Genomic DNA, 20883 nt, shown 5'->3' on the forward strand with positions numbered 1-20883 from the left:
TTTCAGTGAAGGGAAAGCTCTTTTCCAATTAACTGCTTTCATAAAGGAGGCAATCCTTTATGTGTATTCAGCTGTTTGAAATACAGGATTTGTAGTCGGCTCTAGTCCACATTTGTGGAGTAGTATATAGCAGAAAGCAGGGATGGCTCCTATCTCTCTTAGCTCTTGTGCAAATGTGTAGTTTTAAGAGAAAAGAGTTTGAGTTAAGCCTGTTAGGAATAATTTTTCTTTATTCCGTACAGGAATCCAGATTCCTTTCTTTTTTATTTTTTCCCACTATAATAAAATATATATCTAAGCCTATTGAATTATTCTGATCCATTTTCAATCTCTTTTTCATTGCCAATATTCTTTTTTAATTAAACATCTCTTGAAGGTGTTTATTATTTCTTATTGGGGGGAGAGGCTTTTAGGAATTTAAGTGTGTTTTAATTTCTGCCTTTCTTTGAGTCCTGCATGTCAACATTTTCAGAAGTCCAGAGTTTTTCCTCTTCCTTTGTAATATACATTCCCGTCCTGATTTATAGTCAGGATGTGTGTCCTTAGGTGTGATTTTTATAAACATACACAGACTTTTTTCCTTTAATGGTGGTGTCTTCCATGTTAATGCAAATCAAGGCTGAGTACAGAAAAGAACTGAAATTGGTACACTAGAGATACAGTGTGACTGAAATAGAGGAAATCTGTCTTGTTTTAAACTTTAAACAGATTTCAAAATAGTGCATCAGAGCTGCAAGTTCTGCGATATTTTATTGCAGTAGTTTTTGAATAGAAGTTGACAGAGAAAAACAGAGACACATAAATAGAAACATAACTTTGAGTGCGCAGGATGAGAGTCTCTTCTAGATGGCGACGATAGTGGCTTTTAGGAGCCTGGGCAAGTTTGAACTAGTCAGTAGTCAGCAGCATAGGGTACATACACTTTACCCTCCTCTTGTTTTTATAATAGCTGAGTTGGGTAGTGGCATGGAAAGCAGATGACTCTGTTCTGAAACTCTCTGTTTCAAGTGATCTGGGCTTCTCCCAGTTCCAGCCTCACTGGAGTTGTATTCTGCAGGTATACCCACAACGAATTTTTCAATCAAACTCATCACATAGTCAAGGTTGCCTTTTTGAGTATAAATCACTATTTTAAATAATTATTGTATGTTAATTTTTACATCATACCAGTAGGTAGGTATCATCTTCTGTTTGTTTTTACAGGATAGGAAAAGTTACTTGCATTGTAAACTTGACTACATCTGGTTTAGTCTAATAAAGATGCTGAACACTACGTTATAGTCTCCTGTATCCTTTTACAGCTTTTGAGAATTTGGCTTAGATATGCACACATGCTATAAAACAAAAATATCTTCTCTCCTGCGGGATATAATATTAATAATTCGGTCAGCAGACAATGTGCTGTGCTTTTCCTTTTCAGCTGAGATCAGAGTTTCCCTTCAGAGCTATTCAAGGACTGAGTTAGCTGTATAAAATCACTATAACACTGATGGTCTCTAGAAAAACTACCATTTTTTTTTACTAATTATTGGACTCACTACTTGGGTTTCAGATGAGTTGTAGCTGACTCTGTGCTATGTATATTTAATTCATGGAACGAATTTGTCTGGCATAACAACTCATACTACAGTTTTTCAATGTATAATGATTCTTGAAAAATAGTGCCTTTATTTAATGAATTTGTTTTGAAATACAGAACTTTGCTTGTGCTCTCTGCCTGTATATGAATGGTTAGCAGATACAGCTAGACTGGACATAACATCCAGCAGACCTTTGTCCCTGTATTTCCCACACTTCATCTTCACAAATAACTTTCTTGAATCAGAAAATTCAGTAAAGCAAGCTCAAGACCCAGTTTTCACGTGTATATAACTGAAAAACAAGCACAGACTGGAATGGCTCTGAACACCTTGCTGCAAGTGTACTGTTTGACTATAATCATTCTTCAAATTGCTTTAGGCTATTACTTGGTAAAGATAATTAGCTTAATTTCAATAATTCAAATTGCATTCTAGATGAAAAAAGGCCGAGAGAGAAGAATCTTGCTCCACCTCTTTCTCCCCAGAGAGAGGCATGAACTGGTAGGGGCTGCAGAGCGTGCCAAGCCACCTGAAGAGATCTCCAGTTGTCAGGAGAGCTGTAAAACACACACACTCTTAATCATAGCAGAGCTGCTGGTGGCTTCTTGCTTTTTCAGCCAGAAGAAAAGCGGTGCTGACAGCACAGATACAGGATTTTTCTCCATCACCACCAGCTTTCAGACTGCACACTTCATTTCTGCCTTTCCATCTGACAAAAAGCATCTACGCTCTTTGAGACCAATGTTGAGGGACAGACATGCTGGGCTGAGTAGATGTTTGCTCATGCTCGGTGTGGCTGTCCTTAGCTGCAGCCTTCTCCAGTGATATGAAATTAAAATAGAGCGTAGCAGTTGCAAACTGGCTCAAAAAGAGCCCTGCCTGCCCTTCTTTACGAGAAATCCTCTTTCATCAGAATGGAGTTACAGCTGCAGAGAAGCTTATATATGTTATGCCTTACAGGGAGGAAGAGTTACAGTGCTTGGAAAATGTTATTTTCATTATAATTCTTTGTATAAAGTCAGTTGGGAGCAGTCTTTTTTGCTGAACAACACTCTTCCCTTCCTTCCTTAATCTCTTCTGCAAACAGCAGGTTTGACTGTGGAGAACTGTGTGGAGAGATGTGCTGAATTCTCCTCGGGCATTTTTTTGCTTTGTCAAAGCACAAAGGGAACAGTAAACAAGAACATGACACTAAGCCAGTTGAATGATCCTAGTTCCGATATTTTCAATGGAGATCTCTGTATTAATGCGTGTTAGAGTCCAAGAAGTGTTGCAGCAGCATCTACTACAGTGTCAGTGGGGGGCACGCTGCTGCACATGAAGGCGGGGGGGGATCCTACTTTTCTTGTGCGTCTTGGTAAAACAGTTTATTTTACTGTAAGTACTAGCTGTATGGAGGGTACAGCTGTTCTGGAAGGGTGATGAGCATTCATAACACTAGATTTTCTGAAGGTCCCTGCAATTACAGTTGCATACATAGGTTTTCAATGACTACTCGTTATGGATTTAGGTAACAGCTTTATTTCTTTCTGAAGCATAGACGTCAATGTCTCAGCTGGTGCAATTCACTTCTGTAGCCCATGTACCTGTAGAGTGACCGCGAGGTAAATGCCAGTGTTCACAGTAGTATTCAAAGGCTTCGTCTACCTTTTGCATTTACTTATTTTTTCTTTATCGCTATCTACGTTTCCTGCTGATGTTGCATCCTATAAGATAACTGGGGGGAAGCAATGAGCATAGACAGTTGACAGTATTTTTATTAACTTGTGTGACAGTGCTCGCAGTGGGGAAACGGAAGCTTTAATCAGTGCTTGTGTTAGAGCTGAGTGCCCCCTGTTAGTGGTGTTACAGTAAAGGGGGCTCAGAGGCAGCTGCTCTAGGGTGGGCTTCTAATATCACTTTTCTAGTTCTCAAACTGACAACCACGAGTCGAAGGGAAGAAACTGCTCTCCTCCTCCTCCTCTCCCACCTTGTAATCTGCAATGCCTGAGATCTATTGGGGAAAGGACATGTTTTTAAAAAAACATTGGTTCGTGCTTTAATTATGCACTAAGACATGAAAGAAGAGCCCAGACAAGGGAAGACCAGATTGATGGTTATGATATTTTTAAAGGTAAAATATACATTTTTTTAATAACAAAACCCAGAATGCTGTAAGGCTATTGACAGATATCATAAATATAACTTTCTAGGTGAACAAAATTTAATGCTGGCCAAACAGTATTTCTAACTGTAAAAGTATCAGGATTTTATACACTACTGTCGTGCAGGCTTTGTAGTGTGGGAAGGAGGGAAAATTCAGTTTTCCTATGGGAATCAGAACTTGCCGCTAACCCTGGCATGGTTTCAGATAATGTACTGCAAGGTCCTGGGACTTGTACTGTAGAAAAGCTTTACACAATCACTATGACAGGTTTTTGCAGCTCACCATGAGCTCTACATAGTTGAACATTTGATAACTAAAACATTTGGCTTCATAGGCAGGAGAGCTGGAAATAATTTCAGGTTTTAAATCTTTAAAACATTCCTGACAGTCCTTCAGTAACATATACTTGGAATTTACAGAATAAGTAACGGTGTGGTATAAAGGTTGTCTTAGTACCACCTCAGTATGACCTCATAACTCGGTTGATTTTATCCTGTAAAAATTTATATCACAGCTATCATACCATATATTCCATATATATTATGTGGCACCTTATTCTATGCAGCATATGTGATAAGGTTGTTCTTTCTTCAGTTTGGTATTTATGTATCCTTGAAGTTTTCCTAACGCACAAGGATTTGCAAAAGAAATTGTAAACGTGTGTGGGAAAGGAGAAGAGGATACGTAAAACTTCTAGTCGAGGAAAAGCTATTATTTTATAAATGTGAAGAGGGAGAATAAGAAGAGTATTAGAAGAGTGGTTTCATAAGATTGTTCTGTGGTAGAATTGCTGAATTTTCAAGTTCGGAAACTTCACTTCCAAAAAACCACCATTTCCATTTCAATTATTTATATGTAGCTTTTGTTTCAACTAGAGATTTTTTTTAGTATTGTTGGCAAGAATGTAAAACATACTGAAACGTAAGTTGCGGCAAGCTCCAGGTTTCAATCATTTTCATTGAGGATGCAGAAAACGTTGCTGCTGAAGCAACCTGATGGCTTGTTGCTGCTGAAAGGGGCATTCTTCCCCTTCCACCTCCACACGTCCCCTCTCCCATGAGATCAGCACAGGCGTGTATGGCATCTAGCAGCCCCTCGGAGCTGGTGCAAACCAGTGCCTGAATGCCTCGGCTGTAGCTTAGGTGGCTTATTTTGATTCCCAGCTGAGAGAAATTGAAGCTGTAAGCAATTCTTTTGAGCCTTTGAGTACAAAAATAGATTTTAAATGAACGCCGGTGGTTAAATCAGCATAGGCTCAAACGGCAAGCACCTGACTGCCAGCCCTTCTGCCTTCCTGAGTTTTCTCAACAGAATCATCTCTGCAAAAATATTATGCAACGCTAGGATCCTTTTTTCAAACTGTGTGGTAGGAATGTGGTTTCCAGATTAGTTTGGCAAAGACCTTTGTGCAAATACAAATCTGTTAGCATTTAAGCATAGCCCATCTTAATTCTTGTGTGGTTGGTTGTCCATTTACTGAATAGTCCCTTTGACTAGAGGTTTCCTGTCTCATCATTATGATGAGCCACAGCTCATTCACTGCAATTCTGGCCCTCCAGTTATTACTAATTTCATTAGAACATTAGCATAAGGCCACCTCAGCCCCCAGAAGGAACAGGTGTAGATGAGAGAGGGCAATAATTTGAATGTGGTGGGTTTCTGTCTCAGGTTTCCAGATTTATCTCAGGTTTCCAGATTTAATAGACTTACAGCAAATTTCGTGAGGCAGAAAGTGTGAAAAGTGATGCCTTTGACTGTACATGTGACATGATCTGATGAGGAAAGACCACGTGCTGAAGTGTATTTGAAACTTCTCTGCCCTGTTGAAATACAGGTGAAGACCTGAGCGCCGCTATGTGATATACTGAAGTGACTGGGAATAGCCCACCGGGCTCCCCTGTGGTGTGGCCAACCACTGCAGCTACTTTTTCTTTATATGTGCCAGCGACAAACCTGTGCCATGAAGTCTGAGAGCTCCAGGTCTTCATCTCTTCAGGTTTACTGTTTGTGAGCCATAGTATGAGCAGTTGGATTCAAGATTCTCTTAAATGTCTGTAGATATTTTCAAGTAGAGTTGGATTTGGGTTGTATTAAGAAAACAAAAAAGCTTATTATTAAACCTCACCAAAATATTTTTTTTTCTTTGTCATTTGATAGCACACTTGAAAGAGAGGCTGGATGAGTATATTAAGCAGTGGAACGGCCTTGTAAAGGTGTTTCGAAATGAGAGGAGAGAAGGTTTAATCCAAGCCAGGAGCATCGGAGCCCAGAAGGCTAAACTTGGGCAGGTAAGAGCCAGTTCACACACAAGTCTGTCTTTGTTTTCTTTTTTGGGGGAGAGATGGTGGTGGATCTGTGTTCAAATAGACACGTAGATTTGTAGTATTGTATTATTGATTGACATATTGTATTATATTTTTTTTTCATTTTACTTATTTAAGCTTCATTTATTGTTTATAATATGAAAGTATTTCAGTGTCAAGAAGTGTAATTAAATTATTATGATCTTGTATACTGAAATACAAACGACTTCACTTTTTTTTTTCCTTTGAAGGTCTTGGTTTACCTTGATGCCCATTGTGAGGTGGGAATTAATTGGTATGCGCCACTTATAGCTCCTATAGCTAAGGACAGGTAATGTTCTCCTGTTATTTCCGGTGTCTGGCCTCTTAGGAAGAAAAAGTCACAGTAACAATCTTCATTTTTCAAACTGTAGTCAGTATGTTTTGTATCTACATCTATATATATCTATATCAATCCTAAAAACTATTTGTTAACCTGTCATACTAGCAGAACTTTCTTGAAGAGGCGGTTTTGTGTGTTTTAAAGGCTGTAACTCAGCTTCAAGGCTGTATTTGGGCCAGGATACTGGACAGAAGGTGGAAATGCTTGTATGTTTCCATCAAGTGTGTGTTACTCTTTCACACAAGAAAGGCAGGTGAGAGGAGGCAGCTTCAGGGGCATCCTCCAGCACCGCCCGCAGAAGAGCACAGCTTTAGCGTTTCTCCCCCCCGCCACCCCAACTTGTTTATCTGTCTCATAGAATTTGACTTAAAAAGATGGAAGCACTCTAGGTTTGGTCACTGTGAAGTTCATTTGGAAAATTCAGGGTGAACAGCAAGATAATGTCTTTTCCTTAGTGGATGTTCTATGCAGTAGCTCACAATGAGGAGCATGTTGCAAATCAAGAAGGAAAAATTCTGTTGAAGGCTGCTGCTAGGAGCACCAGTGTTTGTGGGGTTTTTTTAATCCTATGAGGCTGGATTTGCAGGGCAGTTGAATAGGACAAAATAGTGAAAAGTTCATGTTTACGCTAGTAAAAGCTAAGAGCTTATCATACTTGTTGGCAGCTGAGATCTGACATGAATAGAAATCATGGAAAATAATGATACCGTGAAATCCCTAGATTGTTAAAGGCTCCTCTATTGCCTCCAGCAGTGTTTTATTAGATTGATGTCAATAAACATACATAAAGGAAAAAAAATTGATTAATTAATTTATATATTAGCATTTCAGACCTAACTTTTCTGTTTTCAGAACATGTTAATTCAACATTAGAAAAGGTCTATCTCTTTCTTTCTTCTACTGAGGTTTCATTTTTTAATATATTTAGAAATTACTTTTGGTATAAACTGCTCTATAAGATTAATGATTAATGGTGTAAATTTCAGATTAGACAGATTACTCTTCTGAAATTGTATTTTGCTCTTTCCCTTCTATAAATGTTTCAGAACGACATGTACTGTACCTCTAATAGATTACATAGATGGGAGTGATTATTCCATTGAGCCACAGCAAGGTGGGGATGAAGATGGTTTTGCCAGAGGGGCCTGGGACTGGAGTTTGCTATGGAAACGAATTCCGTTAAGCCAGAAGGAAAAGTCCAAACGAAAACATAAAACTGAGCCTTATCGGTAAAGAGAGCTGTTTACATACTGTGAATCATAATGAATAATTGTCTAAACCCTCTCGTTTTTCCCTCCTCCCTCTTCTCCCATGAACTACGGTCGGTGCACGTGTGCCACGCGGGTCCGTGCCCATAACCGCATCTTCCCCGCCACCATCCACCCGCCGCCCCGCAGAACCACATGCACTGTGCCGCTTATAGATGTCATAGATGGCAACACTTATAAGATTGTGCCGCAAGGGGGTGGTGACGAAGATGGGTTTGCTAGAGGCGCGTGGGATTGGAGTATGCTATGGAAGAGGGTTCCCTTGACCAAGCGAGAGAAGGAAAGCAGAAAGACAAAAACTGAACCGTATCGGTAATCACTAAATCACTTACCCATTTCTTTTCTTCTGGTGGATATTGATCCACTAAGATTTGCATGTGCTTCTAGCCTGAAAATCTTCATATCTCTAACCATGCCAGCTGCTTTGTTCACTCAGACCTGTTTGCCACAACTATTTGCTCAAAATACCTTTGCTACTTCGTGTTGCCTCTCCATTCCTGCTCTGTGTGGTTAATAGGGTGCACATTAGAATGACGGGGCCTTGTTTGGCAAAATAAAGTGTTCTATGACTTTGTTTCCTGGGAAAACTTTATTTAGCTATGATATTTTTTAAAAAGTGGTTGGAAACAACAGTGCTTTTTTAACCATTTGATTTGAAATAACGAGCATGACGTATTTATAAAATGGCTGGTAATGCATAAAATCTGTAGCCTGCTGTCATGGCTTGATGCATGCATACAGCTCGTGGATTATGCATGTGCATCAAAAAAATCCTTTTTGTCATATTTCTCCCACTCACTTCGTAATAGATCACATCTGACAAAGAAGCATACAGTTTAAGACTGTTGGCTAGATATTTCCTAAGGTCTCGGTATGTTCGGGGATTTTCATTTAGTACAAATAATGTTAACATAAAAAAAAAAAACAACACCAAAAAAAACCCCTACAACCTTATTTTTTGGGAAAACTCCAATAACTTTCACAGAAGTCCCACCTTTTTCTTGTACTTTGTAGGGGGGTATGTTTTCTTCCCAGCAAACAGAAACTGGCTGGAAACCCTAGCTTGGAAACTAGGGTTTCGGGATGGCTTTTCAAGACTCGGAGACTGTGGTTCTGCTGGTTTTTATTACTTTCCCCTTCACACTTAACTAATCGTGTTACTACATTTGAAAGCAATCCTCACATCTTCAGAATCTAATGTCTTCTCTTGCTTGTATATATGATTTAAACATTGTAAGAACTGATGTTGGTAATTCCCTGTCCTCACCCATGATTGTTCTCTGCTAAAATGGCAACACATGCAAGGAAGTGATGAAGCTTTGATCTGTTTTGTATACAGTATAAATAACAGTATTTTCTGACAAGGCTGTCCACATTGAAACTTTAATATTCACTTAGAGGGGGATAAACTCTTTCAAACAGCACTGATGTGTTCTGTGTTTACCATCCAAACAGGTCTTAAAATCCTTCAAACCATTCCCAGAAACACAGAACACATGTTCTCGGAATGGTTTAAAAGATGACTTTATTTTTAATAATACTTTAAGAGTTACAGTGCTTATTCTAAAAAGAGACATTCCCTGCATCTGTTTATGTCCAGGCTGTAAGCATTTTGCAGCAATACCAAGGCAAATAAGACCAAATAAAAATCGTGCTGACACCATAGCCAGGATTGCCTAGTTTAAAAAGAAAACAAACAAACAGAAAAACCTCAACAGCTTAAAGTGCAGAAACAAACTTTTTGTAATGTGAGAATTGCCTCAGGACTGAATTCTTCTTTCAGGAATATCATGCTTACTTCTTCATATCCTATAAAATACACTGCTTGAGCCTATGTGCATTTTACTGTGTTCTTTAACACACCTGACAGCACTGGAGGCCGAGACTGCAGCTTCAGCATCTGAGTCCTCAGCACTTGCCAGGTCTTTACGGTGCTGAGGAAAACCAAAAACGCAGGAAAGCCCCAGGGCTCGTGCTGTGCAGCGTGCCTCTCCCTGCTCTGCTTGCTGCCTTCCTACCCTTTGAGCCCCTGTGATGCCAAAGCAGTGTTGGAGGAAAATTCAGCAGGCAGACAAGTAGAGGGGGATGTTTAGGAGTAACTCAGCATCTGATGAGGTGATCTGGAGAGCAGCTAAACTGATAACCATTATACATAACTCAGCTGATAAACCCGGCGGGTTGCTTTTTCTTAAGCAGAAGAGAAATATGTAATTGCTATTAAAAGGAGCACCACTAAGGTAAAAATCTAATGGAATGAAGAGACTGAATAGTGCTAGAAATGACCCATCTCTCAATAATTTGGTCATGAAGGAATAATTTCACTTGTGTTTTGCTTGGCTCAACAGAGTGATCTGGACTTTTTGGGTCCTCCTCCTTTCAGTGCTGCAGATCATCTGAAGTCAGAAAGAATTCACTTTTTCCTTACCAGCTTTTTAAAAAATTGCCAACATAGTGGGGACTCCAGCTTTTATCCATTGAGATTTTTATATATTTATTGATTGTCAGGTGATAAAATGCTTGGTACATGCACTGGAAATGGTGTAACATGTCCTACTGTTTATTTCAGTGTGAGCAAGCAACCAAAGAATTTTGGTTAGAGCCATTCAGCAAAAATGCTCTAATCCAAACCACAAGGTCTTTTAGACACATTAAAACTTGCTAATTGAACCCTGGCATACATGGAGGGATTTACAAAGCCATTTAAATAAAAAAAAAGCTAAACCAAAATGGAAACCTTGTACAACTTGATCCAGGCCCTCTTAAAAATTTCACTGAGGGTAATGAAAAGTGTCTCACGTGGCAGTGGTTGAAAAAGACCCAGAGGGAGAAGGTAGAAAGGTATCATTTAGCTGAAAAAAAGGTGTTGCTTGTGTAATGGACAGTAAGTTTCAATGTGGCAGCTCCTCAGAGCATAAGCTTTAAGTCTGCTATACAGTCTTATCTGTTATCTCAGAAACTTGAATGACTTCCAAGAGGGAAATATCTTCCACAGTGATTCTTACCTTTTTTATTTTAATAGAAGCACAGTGGCTGGCTGAATGTATAATTCCAACCAAAATTTTGTATAATTAAAAAAAAATAATAATCTGCGACTTCACTAGAAATTATACCAATGTCATTACAGAAAATCACTGGAAGCTGATGACAAAGCTTTATGATTTTTCAGTGTATTGCCATTTATCTAATCTTTATGATTCATTAACAGTGAATTGCTTCCTTAAATAATGCTTTCTCCAAGTGTTGTCATATCCTTTTGGCAGAAGGAGTTACACTGTCTTCCTCTTTTAGGTCCCCTGCAATGGCCGGTGGATTGTTTGCCATTGAACGTGATTTCTTCTTTGAACTGGGTCTCTATGACCCTGGGCTTCAAATTTGGGGTGGTGAAAATTTTGAAATTTCTTACAAGGTAACACCAAAAATTGAAAACTAATTAGTTTAGTAGATCTTTTTTCTGAAAATACTTCTGTTTGGAGTTTGGGGAGACTTACCTCTGATTTGCACCACGTCTGCCTTGTCAAGCCCAGTAGGTTTTCTTGTGAGGAGCATGACTGAGATGGGTTTCCTCAGTGTTTCCTTGTGGGCTTCAGGGCAAAAGTGTTCAAAGAGGTGACCTAGTGCTGAGACCCGAATGCTGAGTAATCTGGTTTTTGTTAATGGTTTGGGATCACACACAACCCTAAATATCTCATCTGAAACCAGACTGGCAAATTTGATGGGGACAACTGAGTGCTCTCATGGTAAATACAGAAAAATGTTGTTTCTAATGAAAGCGATTATAGAGCACATGTAGCACTCAGTTTATGCATAGATGCATGCAAAGTATATAATGATGCAACACAAAGTAATCTGCCCTGGCTTCCTCCTCCCTACCATTTTTATGGGTGAAAAATGATCTCATATACTTTTCAGAATTTCAAGAACTTCTTTACAGGAGAAATCTTCATAATTGAAATGCTAACTGCAGAATTCATAATCACTGCAGAAGATTTTATTTTCACTCCTGGGCATATGTATGCCCCTCAGTTAGCAGGAAACGTAGGAGGATAATCATTAGCTTCTTGTAGCTTCAGTATTTGTAATGGCACAAGTGGCAGACAGCAGGAATCTGTCCCAGTTAGCAAACAGAAGTGGAGACATCTAATATCCTTAGTAGTGATCTGTGAAATTGCAGCTGAATTTTACTAAAAGCACATTCAGAGCTCCCCAGCTACTCTTGCTCTTCAAGGTTTTGAGGAAGGCTCTGCGTGCACTTGCTCAGCTGTAAATCCATATGCAAAAGGTAGTTATTGAGGATGCTACACATACAGGGTCTTTATCCTTCTAATTCTCCAGCTTGTGTAGAGCTAAATAATGATTGAAATTACATACAGTAGTTTTGTAATTGAAGTGCCGACTATGTAGACCCTCTAGATTGGTTTCAGGTAAATCACAACCAGCATTTGGAAGAACTAGATAACGTTTATCAGTCTTGCATGCTGACTCCTCCTTGCATATCTGAGGAGGTTTTTGATTAAACTTAAGAAAATTAATATGATGAAATGAAGGAAATAAACTATTCTGCCTATCTTTCCTAATACTATTAAGTCATATTTTTAATCTGGAATTTGGACTAATTTGCAGCATCCATGGAGTTAGTTTGAATTTGGATTTGATGCTACATTTCAAACTTATCAAAACCATAAGCAACTAAATTTGCATTATTTCCATATGTTTTCTTTTCCCCATAAATGGATTATCCAAGGAGATGTGGGAGGGAGGGAATTTCAGAATGGTAATATGTTTTACCCATTTTTTATTTTCAGCTACTGTAGTTGAAGAAAAATCTGTTTGTACTTGGAGCAATGGGTTACCAAAGACATCCTTATCTCCTACTAGTCTTTATTAAGAAAAACTTAAATGTGATGGGCATCTAACCAAAACCCATCTTAGTGATGGTATGTGAATTGCTTTAATAAAATCAAAATATTATTAATTCTGTCATTATCAAAATTACCCAGTTCCAGATTTTGTGCACTCATTCATTAACTATTGCTTTAAAATAGCAATGGAATGAGATGAGAAACTTTTAAAAAAGCTTTTTAAAAAAAGTAATTTAGTTGAGTAATTTCATGGCTGAGTTGAAGATATACTCAATACAGCCTTTCGTTTCAGAGACCTATTATGTTTATGCTTACAGCTGAAGCAAAAATATTTAAGTATATCACATAGTTGGTATAGTAAGAAAATTAGTTGACGTTTCTTCCATAATTTATTATCTGTTTGTGTGTCTTAAATTCCTGTGTGTATATATTAATATCTGCATCTTTGATTAAACTTGCAGATCTGGCAGTGTGGGGGAAAACTGTTGTTTGTTCCCTGTTCTCGTGTGGGGCACATCTATCGTCTCCAGGGTTGGCAAGGAAATCCACCCCCTGTGTACGTTGGGTCTTCTCCTACTTTAAAGGTACTGTTCTGCTGCAACCTTGAAGGTGGTTTTTTTTATTTTAGAAAACAACAGTTTCAGATAAATCTATTTAAATTATCAGTAGCAATTTAGAGAGCACTTCATCCAAAGCTATTTAGTATCTAAAACTAAGGTGATCATCCCCATAGGAGGGAAATCTTTGTGCCAATCCCACTGTTATTGTAAGCAGAGATTCCTGGAACCCATCTTCTTGCTACACCCCTCCTTATCTTTGAGGTACAAATCAGATTTCCTATTACTTCCTCTCAGCACCCCAAGCTTTTGCTGTGCTGTGCCCAACTGAAGTACGATCACAGATCTGAAATCCCACTTTGGCTTGATAGGGTGTGATCCCGGGCTGAGTTAGTTAACTGCTGTCATCTCCCAGATTTTCGTGTCTGCCTTTGTTAATTAAGGAGTAGTGAATGACGCCTGGGAAAATGGTGTAGGCTGCACATCATCGTAAAGGCTGGTAACTCTACATGCACCTTGCAGGCTCAGAAGCGTTGCTCAAGCCATGATATTGAAAGTAGACATCACCTTAAGAAAAGCGCAAGCCAGCTGTATGTACCTGAAGAGATAATTTGAATCGAGCAAAACCATTTCATGTAAATTTGCACCTACCAGCAGGAAGAGAGACGACCCTCCTGTTAAGGTTTCTTATTGACTGATTTAATCTTCCTCTTGTGCATTGTTTTGGCATTGGTAAACCCCGTTCCCAAAGACCCAGTTGTTTGTAAATTCTGATCCCAGAGCCATCTTTCTAGATGTTACCTGTGACAATGACTACCAGTAGGGTGATCCCAGAGCCATCTTTCTAGATGTTACCTGTGACAATGACTACCAGTAGGGTGACAGAGTATAGCTTGAGCCAAGCTAGCAGTTGGTTCTGTGGAAAAGGGAATCTCTCAGCCTAGCTTGAAGGTGGAAAACTAACCTGGCACCCAAAAAAAAAAAAAAGTCCTCTATTAGTAATATGAATTGATTAACTTTTTGATCAAACAAGCACTAGGACTAGTACAAGGGAGGGTAGGTGAAAATGGGCATAGTTGGGAGAGGAGACAGGATAGCAAATGGTAGCTCCATGGCTCAGTGCAGGCAAGCTGTTTGCCTTGTCTGAAATTACAAAAACCATCTCACTTTTCTGAAAAGCTGATCAAAAATATTTACTGCTTATCTAAACACCTTAGGTGACCCTGCTAGTCTGGTTACTGAATACATCAAAACACTACTGAGTGCTCTTAAATATTAAGTTGCTTCTCTGTGCCAGGCATGGTAAATGTGCTTTTTTATAGCTTTGTTCAATTTATGCTGGATGTGGATTAAAGTAAAACAGTAATTTGTGCCTTAAGTCAGATCTATTAAGACTGCTTTAACACCAGGTTATGAATGCTAGAAGAATTGTGCAAAGCGAGCTGTGCATCTAGAACATGTACAGGTAATAGAGAGACAAGAGCCATCAGAGACTGAGAAGAAAGATTTGAGGGAGAGGCTTGTTTACCAGACGAGCTATCCATTTTTTCCCCTTCTCTGAGCAGCAACAAACTCCTTTACTTAAGAAGATAAAATCTCCTTGGTGTGTCATATCTGACCCATTTAAGACTTAATTATTTCACCCATAGTGGACTAATGCATATCGTTCTCTGTATTGAAACTGTAGAACACGAATACAAACTCTGAATTGCAATTCTGGTATGCAGCAAATGATTGCATGGGCAGGGAAAAATTTAATGAAATATAACAAGGGCAAGTGTAGAGTCTTACATCTGGGCAGGAACAACCCCAGATTCCAGTATAAGTTGGGGAATGACCTGTTGGAGAGCAGTGTAGGGGAAAGGGACCTGGGGGTCCTGGTGGACAGCAGGATGACCGTGAGCCAGCACTGTGCCCTTGTGGCCAAGAAGGCCAATGGCATCCTGGGGTGTATTAGAAGCGGGGTGGTTAGTAGGTCGAGAGAGGTTCTCCTTCCCCTCTACTTTGCCCTGGTGAGACCTCATCTGGAATATTGTGTCCAGTTCTGGGCCCCTCAGTTCAAGAAGGACAGGGAACTGCTGGAGAGAGTCCAGTGCAGGGCAACGAAGATGATTAAGGGAGTGGAGCATCTCCCTTATGAGGAAAGGCTGAGGGAGCTGGGTCTCTTTAGCTTGGAGAAGAGGAGACTGAGGGGTGACCTGATTAATGTTTACAAATATGTAAAGGGTGGGTGTCACGAGGATGGAGCCAGGCTCTTCTCAGTGACACTAACAGTAAGACAAGGGGTAATGGGTTCAAGCTGGAACACAAGAGGTTGCACTTAAATATGAGAAGAAACTTCTTCACAGTGAGGGTGACGGAACACTGGAACAGGCTGCCCAGGGAGGTTGTGGAGTCTCCTTCTCTGGAGACATTCAAAACCCGCCTGGACGCCTTCCTGTGTAACCCATCCAGGTGTTCCTGCTCCTGCAGGGGGATTGGACTAGATGATCTTTTGAGGTCCATTCCAATCCCTAACGTTCTGTGATTCTGTGCTTGCAATGTTTTATTGCACCCATAACTGAACAGTCTTTATTTTCAAATAAACATTCTCTAAACTTATAAAAAGACTTTGTATTCTCATTAAGCAAGCCAGTTTATTTTGCTGGCTTCAGTCCTAAACTGTCGTTTGAAAATAGTATGCGTGTGTCTTCTATAATCTGCTGAAGGTGACAAACTATTAGTGCTATATAATCATTTCATGCTGTGAGTTTTCGAGAGGAGAAATCCTTTAAATTTCTGGAATTAACATGCAGTTGCGTCTGACCTGTTGTGTGTACTTTGAGGTGGCAGCAATTTCCTTGTTCTTCACAGAACTATGTCAGAGTCGTCGAAGTGTGGTGGGACGAATACAAAGATTATTTTTATGCCAGTCGCCCAGAAACAAAAGCACTACCCTATGGAGATATATCTGAGCTGAAAAAATTCCGTGAAGATCACAACTGCAAAAGCTTTAAGTGGTTTATGGAAGAGATAGCATATGATATAACTTCGTATTATCCTTTACCACCTAAAAACGTGGACTGGGGAGAGGTAAGTACAACACATAACCTGTATTTATTTTAGGAGCTTTTTAAAAAAAAATGGCAATTTGAAAGGAAGAGTTTGTTACTTGACATCAATCTGAGAACAGGCTCTTTGATTACTGCTGTACTAAGTTATATGATTTTAGCCAGAGAGCTAAAGAGATATACCCCTAGGAAAAAAAATTATATATTCTTTAAGAGGTGCATTTATTTTTTTAAATTAGCTCCATAGTTCTTTGAAGGATTATTTTATCTCTAGCCCTGTCTTCAGATCTGTATAAAGCTCTTTTTTCCATAATTGGAATTTAGGGGGTTTTTTTAAAGAAAAATATGAACCCTATGTGCGTAGAAGTATTGGTGAAGATTAATAGGTGAAAATCTTCTGTGAAGGCCTACAGAACAGATCATGAACTCCAGGTGGAGTATATTCTGCCTACGTTTGCTAGCCTGGGATGCTCTTATGCAGTTACAGCCTCAGTAGATTCATTATCTGCATGTAATAATTTTATATGATCCCTTAACAGTCATTTCCAGTGTTAAGTGTATATGAGTATGACTTTGGTAACCTAAGACTGTGGTTACAAATTCAGTGTTTCTGCACGGTTGACAGAGACAGACAGCATGTCACCAGGCAGGCGCAGGACACTTCTCTGAACCCTGCCTGCTTCTTTCTGCTATTGAGCCCGCAGCTTGAGAAGCTGTTACTGCAGGTCTCCTACCTGCCTTTTTTTTTTTTTTTTTTGACTCTTTTCAGTTAGTCCCAGCCTTGCCCTATTGCTCCTATTAATTTCACTTTTGCAGATTGTGGAGGCAGAATCTCAGAAAATCATCTTGCTAGCAATGGAGAACTCCTGTGTCCCACCAAATTTAACAACCTTCTTTCCCAAGATATGATGGACCCATTTTTCTGACTTCAAAAGAGCCTTAGAAAGTACAGATCTGTGCTGATTCCTATGGCCAAGAAAATGTAATCTTTAACTTCTCTGAGGCGTTAGTGATACAGACTGTGCGCGTGGTAGAAGGGGTTACAAATAGTCTTGTATCTGAGCGACCAGGTAAACAATGCCAACGTATATGTTCTTATCTAAAAGCTAGGACAAAGCATCAGTTACTACATTAGCCTTAGACTTTCTTTTGAATCCACATAAAGGGTTAGGAAGGCATATTATATATCACTGTGCACTGATGTGAAAGTATCTGAAGGTAATAAAATAATAATGGCCACCTTGTGGGAAATCATCCCTGATAAAAGTGAGTGGCTCAGGTGAAGCAACAGGAAGTTGGAAGTTCAGAGATTTCTCTGAAGTTTTCTTCAATTCTTCTTCACTGGCTGCTAGTTATCCTGCATCTGAGAAATTTTTTCCCCACCTATTTGTAACACCACACTAATTGCATTTCCAAGCTGGCAGGAATGACTGTGGGGTTCATCTTCCTTAACACTCTCTTGGGAAGTCAGGTCTAAGCTTAGTCCTCTGGACTTTCTTCTACCATCACAAAGAAGAAAGAGACTCTGGCAAAGAAAATGGGTCTGGAAAGAATGTTATTTGTGTCATAAAGTCTTTGTAAAGCTGTTTGCTGGCCCTTTGGAGACAGGAATGGGATAATCAGCAGTTGAGGCATGCTTTCTGACAGGACTTTTGTTCCTTATCCCTCTGCCTGCCCCTCATCAATTGTAGCTCTCATTTGTTCTGTGTAATTGCTGCTGCAGAAGGTGGTTCTGGGCAGCCGGGTCAGAGGGCTGTGCCTGTCTGCAATGAACAGCGGCTGCATGAAACTGCTCTGCATCCCGCTTCTTTAATCCACAGGATGAGACCAACTTAGCTGAGCTCCTGCTTTATTTATGCAGACATGAGAGACTGAACGTGCTTTGATAGGAGATTGAATAAATTAAAATACTTGAAAGTCCTACATTTCAGTATCATTAATTTGGAACTGAGCTTTGCAACTCTAGCTTTATCAGTGTTCTCTAACTCATGTATGAGCCCTCAAATTAGCATGGGCAGCTTGGAGCTCCATTTCCCAGAACAGTTAACATCAGTATTTAAATTTCATATGCAGGTTTGTCTCATATCTCTCTGTCAGATATCTATTTCCAGTTTTGAAAGGTACGTGGGAATTTTCTGAACTCCTTCATGCTTATCTTTTCCTTGAGACTAACTTGGAGTGCAAAACCACTTTTCCAGATTAGAGGCTTTGAAACCTCTTACTGCATCGACAGCATGGGACACACCAATGGTGGCTTCGTTGAGCTTGGGCCCTGCCACAGAATGGGAGGAAATCAGGTAAGGAGCTTGGGGGCAAATCTGAAGGAGAATTGCTTGCTGTGGGTGATAACAGGCTGGTTTTCTGTTAAGCCTGTATGTAAAAATCACTTAGGTGCCAGCTACAAAGATGGGAGTCAGGGATTTTCCCTAAGCATTGCTAAAATATGGGAACCTGAAAATATGAGTTCAAATACAAATGGTACAAAATTGAAGGTAAATTCACGTATGAAGGTAATCACGTCTTCAGTGAAGCAGGTACATGGGGAAGCAAGGACTGTGTTTTAAAGCAACTGTATCACTGCGTTGAAAGAACTGCAGCTCTTTGCATTGCTGCTGATTAATCATTTATCTTAATAATTTATCCTTCAGGAAACAACCCCCTTACTCACTTTGGCTCAATTATTTAATGAAGTTGTTTTGCTCTAATGGAAGTATAAAACACTTTCGTGCAGTAACTTATCTTCCACCACAGGAAACAAGAAATTGAATACAAATTTGTCTCTGCTTCATTTACAAAATAATTGGCAGAAGGTAATTACTAATAGATCGTCACAATCCAAGCTGCTATTGTGTTTGACCTGTATCTTCACAAACCTACCCACACTACCACACAAACATGCTGTTCTGTATTTACATCTCCTTTTTCAGTTGGAAAACTTTTCAGCATTTAAAGTCCTTATTATGCTGATGTAGACTTGAAGCAGTCAATTTTTGTCATGGCAGCCGTGAAATCACATGCAGGATGATGCTTTTAAATATCGTATTTGGGTTAGCTCTTAGTAACCCATGGAAATGTCTCTTTTATTTTGATATTTAATGAAAAAGTTCCCTGAACTACTCTTTCTGTATGTGTTACCCCCCAAAACCCTGTAACAGTTATTTCTTGAGAAGTACCTAGGATAATCTTTTTGTATCTAGATGCATTAGTTTGATTTTCTCCATGGGTAAAATGTCAAAGTTTTATTGTTTTCTCATTAATTTACTGTCCAGGACCAAGGACTTGCTACCAGACCTTTAGAAAGACAATGGATTATTTGGCCGTCAAATCATACAAAGGCTTTTAATCAAACACTTTCAGAAGTCTCCCAAATAGAGATCCCTTTATTTTTACCTTTTTTTTGGTCTTACTAGCTACGTTCCTTAGCCTTCTAAATCCTACAGGAAAGTTATCCATGAAATTGAGTGTTGTGCTAGTAAAAATGTGTTACATCATGTAAAATAAAGAGCCCTCCTGAAAGATAGGTGTAATAACACCAGAGAACATTTTGAATTATGCAGTTTCATTGGTAATTTCCGTGTTTCTAAAATCGTAGTTATTTTGAGTCAACTGTTAAAAAGGTGGCTTTTTTTTTCTGCTAGCTTTTCCGAATCAATGAAGCTAATCAACTCATGCAGTATGATCAGTGCTTAACTAAAGGACCAGATGGATCCAAAATTATGATTACACACTGTAATCAGAATGAATACAAGGATTGGCAATACTTCAAGGTATGCAACAGACATATAGCAGAAAAGAAATTATAATTTGCATTCTGGTTTTTGGCACCTTTTAAAAATTATTTTATGTATATCTGAAAATAAAGATCTATGACAAGGTTGACTGAACCGAGTAAATTGGTAATTGCACATTCTTGGAAATCCATGCTTGCTGGGAAAATTTCCTCTAAGGAAAGATGCTTTTGCTAGCAGTTCTAGTTGCTGTCTTCTGGAGCACAATCCTTAAGGAAACTCTAATGAGGCTACATGTGCTGCCACAGGTACGTTAGGAGTCAGCACTTGTCCCAGAGGATGCAAAGAGGATGTCTGCTACCAGTGACAGAGCTTCTAAAAGCTTTTAGTGCCATCACCCTCTCTGCTTGTATGCTTTCTATCCAACTTTCTTTATCTAATCTACACTGTGAGAAGATTACTTAATGCTGGGGTGCATTTAGCAGCTAGGGTTGGTATTATATCTGATTTCGTAAGGTCCAAATTGAAGTTTCACTCTGTTTAAAGACAGATCTTTGTAAGCCTACATAGGAACAGGTGAACGTAGCATTACCCTTTGCATTTTTGTGTTGTCTTCTTCAGTATTTCTTTTTCCTGTTCATTAGCTGTTCTCTAATGACATGCTCTGTTGTGAATTCTGGGTGTGGTGCCATTATAATGCTATTGCAAAATTTATGAATTTTTAATGAAGACTTGGAATGTTGGCTGATAGACTGTGGCAGCCCTCGCATGTATATTTAGTCACTACATCTGTAAGTCCTCTATTAATTCTGGTTTCGAAAGTGTTATTTTAAAAAATGTCTAAGGTTATATTTCTGTTTGTCTCTTAAAAAATGAGACTGGACAGTCTAAGGGTGACGTTATCCTTGGATATAGCCATGCATAACTTGGTTCTGTGTCTAAGAAACTCTTCTGTGTCGATTTTTCTTCAGACTGTCTAGCGTATGGCATATTTATTAATTCATCAGCTG

The 20883-nt window shown here is 39.2% G+C and overlaps 1 protein-coding gene across 2 annotated transcripts in view; it reads left to right on the plus strand.

Moving 5' to 3' along the window:
* Nucleotides 1-20883, plus strand: part of GALNT7 (polypeptide N-acetylgalactosaminyltransferase 7) — a 72001-nt gene that overhangs the window by 47439 nt on the left and 3679 nt on the right. The window contains exons 4-11 of one of the 2 annotated variants that reach the window (XM_065633862.1): nt 5884-6014; nt 6281-6360; nt 7458-7640; nt 10968-11085; nt 13000-13122; nt 15949-16167; nt 18344-18442; nt 19784-19912. In XM_065633862.1, the coding sequence (XP_065489934.1) occupies nt 5884-6014; nt 6281-6360; nt 7458-7640; nt 10968-11085; nt 13000-13122; nt 15949-16167; nt 18344-18442; nt 19784-19912 (1082 nt within the window). Of the gene's footprint in view, nt 1-5883; nt 6015-6280; nt 6361-7457; nt 7641-7808; nt 7992-10967; nt 11086-12999; nt 13123-15948; nt 16168-18343; nt 18443-19783; nt 19913-20883 lie in introns of both variants that reach the window. The other variant, XM_065633861.1, reaches the window with a different exon arrangement.

The sequence above is a fragment of the Caloenas nicobarica genome, chromosome 4 (genome assembly GCF_036013445.1).
Source record: "Caloenas nicobarica isolate bCalNic1 chromosome 4, bCalNic1.hap1, whole genome shotgun sequence".
NCBI classification, from domain to species: Eukaryota; Metazoa; Chordata; class Aves; order Columbiformes; family Columbidae; genus Caloenas; species Caloenas nicobarica.